Consider the following 13,206-nt stretch of genomic DNA (forward strand, 5'->3'; position numbering starts at 1 on the left):
TGGAGACATCCAATGACAGAAGTACAAGGCTGAAGATAAATTAAAGTGCAGGGCACAGCATCCAGGAGAAACTACAGCATCCTACATTCAAGACATCTTGGAGCTGTGTAAAATAGTGGATCCTAGAATGAAGGAGGGAGATAAGGTTGCACATCTCATGAAGGGTGTTGCTGAGGACATGTATCAAGCCCTACTCCTGAAGGATGTTTCGACAGCAGACGACATCATAAAATGGTGCCAGCATATCGAGACAATGCGTCAAAAAAAGAATTACATGCAAGAAGTTTGAGCGGCTTCCAAACATTGTACCGATGTCTGTGATGGAGGAAGCAACTGATTCACAAGTGTTCTTTGTCACATAGTAAGACAGGAAGTTCAGAAGGCACTTGGATTACACAGCGAGCAAAAAACTGAGACACTTCAAGAGGTAATAAGGGAGGAAGTGGAAAAGACATTGAACCCAATCTCTCATCCTTCATTTCGCCTTAAAATGGTGAAAAAGTTGAGACCCAAGTGGAGTTATGTTCCTACAATGCCGTATGAGGAACCTGTTTGGACACCGAGGAAGACTGACGTCTGGAGGAGCCTGGATAACCAAACAGTGTGTTTCCACTGTGAATGACCGGGAAATGGGGTGTGGTATTGTTGAGAAAGGTGGAGGATATTTGATGACGCCCGTGCTGGAAGACAGCAGACTGAACTTAGCCGATGCCAACTCCAGGACGACAAAGATGAACAAGAAGATGTGAGTGCAGGATGACGTAGGTCACCACCACCGCAAGCTAGCCGCTGGAGAGGCCGATCAAGGTCTTCCTCACTGTTTAGAAGCTCCAGCCGATCACCTAGCTGCCACAACCTGGAAAACTAAAGGGTGTGACCTTCCTTGGAGGTGAGGCCGCCGAAGAGAAAAATCCTCCGCTGTCGGTCACTACAAAAATGATAGGGAACTACGTCAATATCCTCATGGACAGCTGACCAGCCCAAGCTCTTGTGGACTCTGGAGCATCATATTCAGTCATTTCAGAGAAGTACCATTGCCAGTTGCAGAAAATCGTATTCGTTGACAGCAAAACATCTCTGCTGAAGATGGCTAATGGGAAATATGTAAAGCCTACAAGAATATGTACCATTCGTGTGGGTATAAGTGGCCATACACAGCCCTTAGAATTCATTGTCTTACAAGAGTGTAGTCATGATGTCATTCTTGGATGTGACTTTTTGAAAGCTTCTCAGGCAATTATAGATTGTGGTCGCTCGAAGATTATGCTAGACGAGATGAGATACTGTGGACAGGAAGATTTGCATCTGCCATGCAACCCATGAATCTTGTAGTGGAATGTAAGAGAAGCATACAACTGAAGAATAACTTGGTCATCCCAGCCTCTGTCATCTCATTTAAGAACAGATTGGGTGAATTGTGGGTAGTTAACTGTCGCCGAGAACCACAGATCCTTCCAAGATGCATGTGCATAGCAAATGCTGAGTCGTTAATTGAAGAACAGCTGAACATCATAGAAACCTCCCATGGTGAGTCTCTGGGTGAAATTAGCGCTACCACTACGAGACAAGATCTTCTAGCTTGACTATCACCAGATCTCACTAAGGAACAACAGAAGAAGCTACTTACCATTCTTCAATAGTTCTCTGCATGCTTCAATCCAAAGGCGAAGAGCAAATTAGACAAATCAACAGTGAAGCACCAGATTAGCAGTGTAGACCATCAACCAATAAGCCAGAGAGCATACCGTGTGTCAGCAAGGAATGTCGAATAATTCACAATGAGGTAGAGAAAATGATGAAGAATGACATCATTCAGCCTTCGCAGAGCCCATGATTATCACCAGTGGTCCTCGACAGGAAGAAGGATGGCAGTTGGCACTTTTGTGTTGATTACACGAAGCTTAATAATACAACTAAAGAGTACATTTACCCTCTTCCACGAATTGACGATACACTAGATTGTCTGAAGGGGGTTAAGTTTCTCTCAACCATGAACATGTACTCAGGATACTGTCAAATCGAAGTAGATGAGGCTGATTGTGAGAAAACTGCATTCATCACCCCTGAGGGCCTGTATGAGTTTAAGGTAATGCCGTTTGGTTTGTGTAATGCACCAGCAATTTTTGAATGGATGATACATAATCTTCTAAGGCACCTGAAGTGGATGATATGTCTTTGTTATTTAGATGACATTAAAGTGTTCTCAGAGACATTTGATGAACATATAAAAAGACTGAGGGCCATTTTTAAGTGTCTCCAACAGGTGGACTGAAATTTAATCCAATGAAGTGTCTCTTTGAAACAAAAGAAATCAAAATATTTGGACACCTTGTGTCAAATGAAGGTGTGTGGCCAGACCCAGAAAAGGTGAGATCTATAACAGAATTTCCTATTCCTACAAGTATTAGAGATGTGAGAAGCTTCCTTGGGTTATGTTCTTATTACCATCATTTTATCAAAGACTTTGGTATCAAAGCCAGGCCACTCCAAGAGTTGTTAAAAGCTGATACTAAATTTATCTGGGATGGAGCTCAACAAGATTCTTTCGATGTGCTGCAAAAAGCTCTGACAACTGATCCTGTACTTGGTCTGTACAATGAGAAAGCACCTACAGAACTACACACAGATGCCAGTGGATATGGGATCGATGCTGTTCTGGTGCAAATTTCTGATGGAAAAGAGAAGGTTATAGCCTGTACTTCTAGGACATTTACAAAAGCTGACAGAAACTACTCAACTACAGAAAGAGACTATCTTGCTATGATCTGGGTCATGTGCAACTCACTTCATTTAAGGCAGTGTAACTAACAGCTAACGTACTTTGATGCATTAAGAACTTACAAATTGTGCGTTGGTGAGGGCGGGCATATTTCAACTTTTGGAGGTGAACTACACCCGCCCATTAACTGCAGAGCTTCCATCTCCTTGTGCAGTTCTTCTTGCTGTTTCTGGAAGAGAAAACATTTCAAAATTTGAATCACATCCATCAAAATATCCTAAACAAAAAACAATATCTATTTTAACACTCACATCACAAAACTGCTTAAAGGCTCTTTTACAACAATTTTTTTTAATTGATATCAAAATGCCTTTCATGCATGAGCTCTAACAACAGTAATGGACATCTTTGATACCAATAAATAATAGCTACAGAGCTGAAGCTGATTCATGAGTTATGTGATACTTAAATGTTATAAGAAAAGATAAACAAAGAACTGTACTCAGAGTAAAATAAGAAACATACGAAACTTATACAGAGCAGAATGTTGTAGGAAAGCTCTTGTAGAATGTAAATACATTATGATTAAAGTAGACCATTCACCAAAAATCAGAGGTGGTGAGTTGTCGATAGGCACACAAAAGAAATACGACTTGCTTGCTTTCTTGGCCCACAAACAGGTTAGCATAGGAGTGTGCCATGGGAGTGTCCATGACTGTGCCATGGACTTGTTTATGGGCCATCTAGAGGAAACCTTCCTAACCACCAAAAAATCTCAACACCTACAGTGGCTCAGGTTCATTGATGATAACTTCATGACCTGGACTCATGGCCAAGGCACCTTATCCACATTCCTTCACAACCTCAATACTTCTCCTCCCATCTGCTTCACTTGTTTCTTCTCTATTCAATGCACCACCTTTCTGGACATTGGCCTCCCTCTCTCTAATGGCTTCATCCACACCTGTTGACATTAAACTGACCCCTCTTTTTTTTTTTTAAATTATCGTACGACATTGTTGGTTGGGAGACCCCATGCGGGGTGTTCAACTGCCAAAATTGCAAGTCCTTTTTAGCTGACGCCACTTCGGCAACTTGCGAGTCAATGATGATGAAAGGCACACAACACCCAGTCATCACGAGGCAGAGAAAATCCCTGACCCCGCCAGGAATCGAACCCAGGACCCTGTGCGCAGGAAGCGAGAACGCTACTGCAAGACCATGAGCTCCAGACTTACTGACCCCTCTAATGGCTCCATTCATACCTGTCAACATGAAACTCACTAACCAGCACCAGTACCTGCATTTTAACAGTCGCCACTCCTTCCACAACAAAAAATCCCTCCTATACAGCCTAGCCACCCATGGATGACATATCTGCAGTTACATGAACTCACTTGTCCAGTAGCCTGAAGGCCTCTCAGAAAGGCTTTCACAGACAGGCAATACCCTTCAAACCTAGCCCACAAACAGATTTTCCATGCCACATCTTCAAACACCCCTAATCCTTCCACTACTCCCAAGAATCAGCCACTAAGAAGTGCCACCCTCTTCACCCAGTATCACCCTGGACTAGAACAACTGAACCTTATCCTTTGCCAGCTCAGATTACCTCTCATTGTGTCCTGAAATGAGGGACATCCTACCCAAGACTCTCTCCCACCCCTCCTAAAGTGGTGTTCCATTGCACATCCAACCTACACAATATCCTATTCCATCCCTACCCCACTCCGACTCCCAACCACTTGCTTTGGCAGATCAAGGTGCAACACCTGCCCAATCCATACACCCAACACCTCTTACTCCAGCCCTGTCACAGGCTCATCCTACTCCATCAGAGGCTGGGCTACCTATGAAAGCAGCAATGTCATATATCAACTCTGCTGCAAACACTATACAGCATTTTATGTTGGAATGATTACCAACCAGCTGTCCACAAGGACGAATGGCCACTGCCAAGCTGTTTTCAAAAACAAAATTGACCATCTGGTGGCACAACATGCAGTTCAGTTTGAAAGGCATGCCATCTGGATCCTTCCCTCCACAACCAACTTCTCTAAACTATATAGATGGGAGTTATCCTCACAGTACAGCCTCCATTCTCATAACAATCCTGGCCACAATCTCAGGTACCCCACTGTCCCTGCACCCTCTACCTAAACCTAACAGTTTCCTCTATGCTGTCACCCCCTCCCAATTCCTGTCCCAAGTCACCCTCAGCATGTGCCCCTTCCCACCTTCCTTTACAATCATGCCAGCCCAAATATCTGCCAGCCCTCTCTTCCGCATTCTTAGTCTGCAAACCAGCCATCTCCCTCTGTGTGTACACGCGCGTGTGTGTGTGTGTGTGTGTGTGTGTGTGTGTGTGTGTGTGTGTGTGTATTCTAGTTCATCAAAGTATAACTCCTTTCTTTTCTTCGTGTGTGCCTATAGACAACTCAATACTTCTGCTTTTCAATGAGTGGTCTCCTTACATAGGCCTGAGAAAGGAAAGCCAGGAAAATGGAAACAAAAATCATAGGAGACAAGGAAAACCAATAATCTGTCTTGTATTCATAACAATGATGTTCTGTCTTAAAGAATTACTGTGGCACTCAAAGTGCTTCTGAGCATTCTTTGAAAATAAAGATTTTTTTAATAAGTGTTTGTGATATAATCACTTCAAACATTTAAGGAGACAAAATTTTTTTTTCATACGTCTCTGAATAAAAAAAGAAAAGTAAGGAAATTATTATAGTAGACTATACAGCTTTTGTGTGATTTTAAGGAGCGCATAATGCAGTCCAGTTAGTCATATATGTATGTATGTCTCATAAAATAAAATTTAAAATGATTTTGCTAAAAGTTATTGTCACACTTTGTGAAAGATATAAAATATTTTAGTTCTTCTCTTACTACAAAGCATCACAAATTTGCACAATCTCATATTACTGTTTTCAGTTTGTTTCAGTTTTTCTTTCATTTTCAGGCTATAGATAGCCCAGGGCATTTATTCACAAAGTTTCTCAATGGCCTCCACCATATACTTGCCTCAGCTTTAGACACCTGACTTGGACATATATTTCTCATTTTTGATAAAACCCAAGACCTCTAGTTTAAGTCAGTAAGTTCTAAAATAGTTATAAACTTCAACTTCTTAATTCTACTCACTCATTTCTTTATTTCAGGCTTGAGTTCGTATCTCAACCACCAACAGTGGCTTGCTGCTCAGTGCAAGTTTTGTATGTTCAGCTGCATTGAACTTCAACTTCATAATTCTTCACTGATTCTTTGAATGTATTCCATGAACCCAAACACTTTTATAACCAAGCAACTTTCAGTGTGTAAGCTGGTAGTACAAAGGAAAAGTGCAAAACATGCATTATCCAAACATTAGTCATCATAAGTACCCATAAGACAGAGCATTTGCCTCCCACAGCCTTGAATCTGATCTGAAGTACTGAGTTTTTATTCATTACAGATTTCGTGTACTCATCTAGAAGTGATTTCATATGATTCTGCTAAATCTCAGATATCTATATAATTTAGATCTAGTCTTGAGTCATGACATGTCTCAAAATTTACCAACACATTTATATCAAAAATGGCTTGTTTCTGATATGGTCCCACTTCTGGTATGGCAGGATATGCCTATGGCAGGGCAGGAGTAATTGTGCTGCAAGGGTGCATAGGTCCATTCTTGAACTTGGGCCTTCCACAGGGCTATGACCTATGTGACAAGGAGTTGCAATTAAGTGTAGGGTCAGAATGGACCTTGATATTTCATAGACTGAGAGGGCAGTGGAATATGGGAAAGGTGGGAAGGGTGTTCTTTATTTCAGGGCACAATGGAAGATAAATGAAGCCCTGTTGGAGGATGTGGTTTAGTTTTCCCAGTCTAGGATGATATTTGGTAATAATGGAACAGATCTTCTGTAGCTGGTACATGGGGGGTGGTTGGAGAATTTGGAGCATGTGTAGATATACATGGAAGATGTTCATGAACAGGGTTTGAAGGTTGGTTTTTGTCTGTGAAGGGCTTCAGCATAATGGGAAAGGGACTGCTTATTACTGCAGATGTGCTGTTTAAGGTACATGAGAGAAACTTCTTAGGCTTTTTATTTATCTATCAAAGTGGAAGTATTGTTGACAGTTGGAGGCTTTAAATGGATGGAGGTCCCTATGGAGCCATCAGAGAGGTGGAGGTCAATATCAAGAAATTTGGCACACTGAGCTAGTGACGACCAAGTGAAGGAGATAGGACACAGTAGATAGGAGATCATCAGTTAACCTGCACAACACCAGGGGTTTAGGATCGTGCATGGCTAGGAAGATTTACTCCAGGTCACCCACACGGGCTGACATATAAGGTGCCATGACTGTGAAGCAGATTTGTTAATATATCTTCCCCTCATAGGAAAATTAGTTGTGATTTAGGATATAAGTGGTAACATGCATTAGGAATGAGGTGGTTATTGTGGAATGAGCATGATCTTGGGTGTGGTAGTGCTTAGTGTCTGATGGTTCGAGGCCACGCACATGGGGATGTTGGTGTATAGGGAGGTGGCGTCAACAGCGACATGCCAAGTAACCATGTTTTAATGTAGTGGGGACAATGGAGAGGCAATGAAGGAAGTGGTTCATGCCCCTGGTAAGGGATTTGACATTGGGTTTGAAGTGTTGGCCAACTAGAGCTGAGGTTCTTTCAGTGGAGCACAGCTACAATGGGATGTCCAGGGTGGCCTAGTACAGAGTACTACAAGGGACATTTACAACATAGTAAAGTATGTTCTCAGTGTTAATGCCATACAGCATGTGAATAAAGACCATTAGTTCATTTTGCAGCTTATTAAAAAGTAGCCACATGACTAGGTACATAGGAAGAAGGGATGGATTAGTGTTGCAAACTGGAACACATACCTGCCTTTCCCCATTTAACACTCAAATATCCCCACCCCCCCCCCCCCCACCCAAAAAAAAAAAAAACCTACTAGAAATAACACTGATATGAGCAATGGAATCAATAATTTGTCATATTTCATGATAATATCTTCTTATTGTTCTGAAAAGGTAAACTTATGGGAAGGTTCTTTGCTTTATTGTTCGCTATCCAGTGCATCCACAGTTAACATGTCAAATAAACCAAGTTGGTCACAGAAGAAATGATTTTGTCATGCAAAGGAGTCTTGAAAATTACTTATGATATGTGGATTAATTTATTGATTTATTTAAATTGACAAGACTAGGACCAGCAGGCCCTCTCTTACATCTAACTAGGTATTATATTTATTTTATATTACATATATTACAATAAGTATGTTAAAAGTCACATCTAATATAGAACATTACATTTAGAAATTATAGTAGTGTAGGCAAAACCACACAATTGACATTCTTTCATGATAAATATGATAATAAATACAAATTATGGGAAGGTAGGTTTAAACTAAGAGTGCTAGCAGCAATGGACATGAAAGAAAGAAGGGAGAGAAAGTGGAATGAGATAATACACAAACCTCCTGTTGAAATACAGCACTTGGAATGCGCCAAAGGACACATATTGCTTAGGTCCCTGTAACTTCCCTGGTGCAGCTACTACTAACAGTTTGGAATCTATAAAATTTCCATGAAACCAAATAGAATCACAGACCATAAAGTCCATTATAATGTTGGCTAATCTATTCTGGGATGTGATGTCCACCTCTATAGCAACGTTTACCTACCTGCCCAACAATGTAGGTTAAATTCAAGTTATTCATTTGACAAGATGGATAGTTGCCAATTGGTACCATCAATGTCTCTATTAACAAGCCCACAGTACCTGAGCGGGGGTGGGGGTGGTCTTTATTTTGTCATGAAGTATATGCTGCTCAAAATATTGTGCATTTCAGTTTACAGCACAGGTGACATGGACATGCTATGGGAGCAGACAGCCGGCCCGGAGTGGCCGAGCGGTTCTAGGCACTACAGTCTGGAACCGCGCGACTGCTTCGGTCGCAGGTTCGAATCCTGCCTTGGGCATGGATGTGTGTGATGTCCTTAGGTTAGTTAGGTTTAAGTAGTTCTAAGTTCTAGGGGACTGATGACCTCAGAAGTTAAGTCCCATAGTGCTCAGAGCCATTTGAACCATTTGGAGCAGACAACTTGTCACGCTTTTAGCACACTGTGTCAACATCTGAACACACAACTCTGGCCAAACAGGCCTTGAAAGGCCCAATGCTACTGACCAACCGCTGTGTTATTCTCAGCCGATAGGCACCACTGGATGTGGATCTGGAGGGGCATGTGGTCAGCACATTGCTCTCCCAGCCACTGTCAGTTTTCATGACCAGGGCCACGACTTCTGAATCAAGTAGCTCCTCAATTGGCCTCACAAGGGCATTTGAACACATGAAACTCTACAATCTATTGTTGCCACATGTGTGAGGTACTGTCACACTACAATACATACAAAGTAATCCTATACACTTCATGAAATTTGTTACAACTACACTGTTTTTCCATCACCACAGATATGTTAAGAGTTCTTACCTCTTTATCTTCCTCTTCTTGCTCTTCTTCTGCTGCAGTCAGTTCTTGTGCATTGGCCAGATTGTCAACAGCAATGGCCAAGAACACATTCAGCAGTGTATAGTTTCCGAACAGAACCAAAATGATAAAATAAAGTGAGTAGATCATACCACCACTATTTCCACCCTGAGAACGAATTCCTTGATACATCACTTCATTCCAGTCCTCACCAGTAAGAATCTGGAATGTAAATTAGTCTAATCGTAAGTATCATCCAGAGATGATATGAAAACAGATTAGTTTGCTTACAGCACATTTTTTCATTAATTAATTTTTAGAATTTTGTCTTCAGAAATAAACATATGCTATTGTCAAAAAATAAATTAATAAGTATCATTAAATATCAGCAGTTTAATTATTGATAAAAATAAATAAGTGTATGCTGTTTACTAAGGTTCAAAGTATAAAATTCTCTTAGAATTATTTTTCTGAAGTGAACTTAAAAATCAATGGTTCAGGGCAGAATGCTAGATATGACAGCATATCAAAAATAAAATACAGAAACTTACATGATACAACACTACACTGTTACAGAAACTTTTAATCATTTAAGAATATGCACAGATTGACTACATAAAATGTGCCAAACAGTTTCCAATGTTACCACAAAAGACACTTAATTCTGTTTCATTTTTAGTTACACTCTGCACTTCTGTTATCTAGAATATGATATTTCACATATCAGTCTACTTCAATTATAATATTTTCGTATTGGAAAATGTTGTAGATTTAGTTCTCGTATGATCCTTATTAATGCATTTATACAGGGTGTTACAAAAAGGTACAGCCAAACTTTCAGGAAACATTCCTCACACACAAATAAAGAAAAGATGTTATGTGGACATGTGTCCAGAAACGCTTAATTTCCATGTTAGAGCTCATTTTAGTTTCATCAGTATGTACTGTACTTCCTCGATTCACCGCCAGTAGGCCCAATTGAAGGAAGGTAATGTTGACCTCGGTGCTTGTGTTGTCACGCGATTCATTGCTTTACAGTATTAGCATCAAGTACATCAGTACATAGCATCAACAGGTTAGTGTTCATCACAAACGTGGTTTTGCAGTCAGTGCAATGTTTACAAATGCGGAGTTGGCAGATGCCTATTTGATGTATGGATTAGCACGGGGCAATAGTCATGGCGCGGTACATTTGTATCGAGACAGATTTCCAGAACGAAGGTGTCCCGACAGGAAGACGTTCAAAGCAATTGATCGGTGTCTTAGGGAGCACGGAACATTCCAGCCTATGACTCGTGACTGGGGAAGACCTAGAACGACGAGGACACCTGCAATGGACGAGGCAATTCTTCATGCATTCGACGATAACCCTAATGTCAGCGTCAGAGAAGTTACTGCTGTACAAGGTAACATTGACCATGTCACTGTATGGAGAGTGCTACGGGAGAACCAGTTGTTTCCGTACCATGTACAGCGTGTGTAGGCACTATCATCAGCTGATTGGCCTCCATGGGTACACTTCTGCGAATGGTTCATCCAACATTGTGTCAATCCTCATTTCAGTGCAAATGTTCTCTTTACGGATGAGGCTTCATTCCAACGTGATCAAATTGTAAATTTTCACAATCAACATGTGTGGGCTGACAAGAATCCACACGCAGTTGTGCAATCACGTCATCAACACAGATTTTCTGTGAACATTTGGGCAGGCATTGTTGGTGATGTCTTGATTGTGACCCATGTTCTTCCACCTACGCTCAATGGAGCGCGTTATCATGATTTCATACGGGATACTCTACCTGTGCTGCTAGAACATGTGCCTTTACAAGTACGACACAACATGTGGTTCATGCACGATGGAGCTCCTGCACATTTCAGTCGAAGTGTTCGTACGCTTCTCAACAACAGATTCGGTGACCGATGGATTGGTAGAGGTGGACCAATTCCATGGGCTCCACGCTCTCCTGACCTCAACCCTCTTGACTTTCATTTATGGGGGCATTTGAAAGCTCTTGTCTACACAAACCCGGTACCAAATGTAAAGACTCTTCGTGCTCGTATTGTGGACGGCTGTGATACAATACGCCATTCTCCAGGGCTGCATCAGCGCATCAGGGATTCCATGCGACGGAGGGTGGGTGCATGTATCCTCACTAACGGAGGACATTTTTGAACATTTCCTGTAACAAAGTGTTTGAAGTCACGCTGGTACGTTCTGTTGCTGTGTGTTTCCATTCCATGATTAATGTGATTTGAAGAGAAGTAATAAAATGAGCTCTAACATGGAAAGTAAGCATTTCCGGACACATGTCCACATAACATATTTTCTTTCTTTGTGTGTGAGGAATGTTTCCTGAAAGTTTGGCCATACCTTTTTGTAACACCCTGTAGAATAAGAAATGTTACCCCTTATTTCCATTATTCTGAGTCAATAAACATTTTTCTTGTTACTTTACTTAAATTTGGTCTCCCATTACAGACTATTTTGAGGGAAGAATATGTAAATTTAAAAAAATACAACTAAAAATGAAATCTTACATGTGGGGTGGGAATATATGCTGAACTGATACTTAAATACAGAAGGTGAACACTGTGCTTGCACTCACATAAGGATGGGAAAGAAGAGAAAAGTCTTAAGAGTATTTTGATGATTTTGTGGGCTAATTCATTTTCACACTGTGTACAAAACTCGCTACCAGCAACACTACCACATACTTACATAAATAACTATAGGTAGCCTTTATTCAGTAAGAAGCAGATGATACAGATATGGTGCAATAACAAATGAAGGGGAAAGGAAGATAACATTCTGAAAAAAAGTATGAAAGGGGAAGCTCTTGTTGGAAGAAATAGAAACAAAAAGAGAATGCTTCTTAGTAGAGAGATAGTTTCTCATGGAATATGAAGTAGAGGTCTTAGAATTTTTATCTGAAGTATGTGTCTCATTTGAGCTTTGGTAGATGTATGTTCCAAATTAGTATGAGGAAATACGGTATCATAAGTAAACAGAATAACAACATGTTTTCCACCAACTATACACTGAATAATCATTACTACACTTTCTGTAAGTAAATGAATGTGTTAGCAGCAAATTGTAGAAGAAAGACATTGAAAGAGAAATGATTTTTCATATAGCAACTGTGATTAATGATAACATTCTAATGAGAGTAATAATTTCTAGATAAATGCAACAATGGAGTCCATTCAAGATGAATACCTCAGCATCAATTTCTAAGCATATTGTATATTTATTGACAATAAAGTTCACAGCACTGATGAGTCAAAAAATGCTGAAACAGACAAAAAATATGGTATTCAGGCTAACAATAATCTGTCTGGAGAAACATTGCAAAGGTTTGAAGTACTGTATGAACTAACTGCTGGCAAAAAGGAGGAATCCTGAAAGCAGTAACATCTAATACCGACGCGGTAGCTCATTTCCCAGAAATTCTGCCAGACACATATACTACCTGTCTATAAGATTCATAATTTTTATGTTAAGTGGCACATTTGGGAGTCTTATATCTAAAAAAAATATTAATGATTACACTAGTGTTTATTTTCAAAAACTTAGTAAATTCAAAATAGCCTTTTTCTGAAAGAAAGTTAGAGGTATAATCTAAAAAAATGTTTGGGTGTTTTTAGAAGTTATTCTGCCTGACAAAGAAAGTGAACCACCCAGAAGACATGGTTGGATGTCAATGTGACACGTTCATAAAGTAAGTTTTCATGTCGTACCAAAACTAGCAAATCATATGTTGCTCAAATCAACTGAGTGTATGTGATACAGTAGTAATGTGATATTGAACATGTGCTAAAGGAACTCCCGAAGGTCTCACAGAAGCTTTGAGGCAGCGGTTGAAAGTGGAGGCTCGTGTTCCAGCTTCCACTGTGTGTAAAATGCACTCAGTGATAAAGTTTCTGAATGCATGAAACACAGCATCAATTGAAATTCATCATCAGTTATGTCATGTCTATGG

General features: G+C 40.4%; 1 protein-coding gene across 1 annotated transcript in view; it reads right to left on the reverse strand.

Annotated features, from left to right (window-relative positions):
• LOC126249257 (voltage-dependent calcium channel type A subunit alpha-1) overlaps nucleotides 1-13,206 on the reverse strand; it is a 373,047-nt gene that overhangs the window by 85,366 nt on the left and 274,475 nt on the right. The window contains exons 15-16 of the mRNA XM_049950912.1: nucleotides 9,230-9,448; nucleotides 2,842-2,948 (exon numbers count right to left, since the gene is read on the reverse strand). Of these exons, the coding sequence (XP_049806869.1) occupies nucleotides 2,842-2,948; nucleotides 9,230-9,448 (326 nt within the window). The remainder of the gene's footprint in view (nucleotides 1-2,841; nucleotides 2,949-9,229; nucleotides 9,449-13,206) is intronic.

Source organism: Schistocerca nitens, chromosome 3 (genome assembly GCF_023898315.1).
Source record: "Schistocerca nitens isolate TAMUIC-IGC-003100 chromosome 3, iqSchNite1.1, whole genome shotgun sequence".
NCBI lineage: Eukaryota > Metazoa > Arthropoda > Insecta > Orthoptera > Acrididae > Schistocerca > Schistocerca nitens.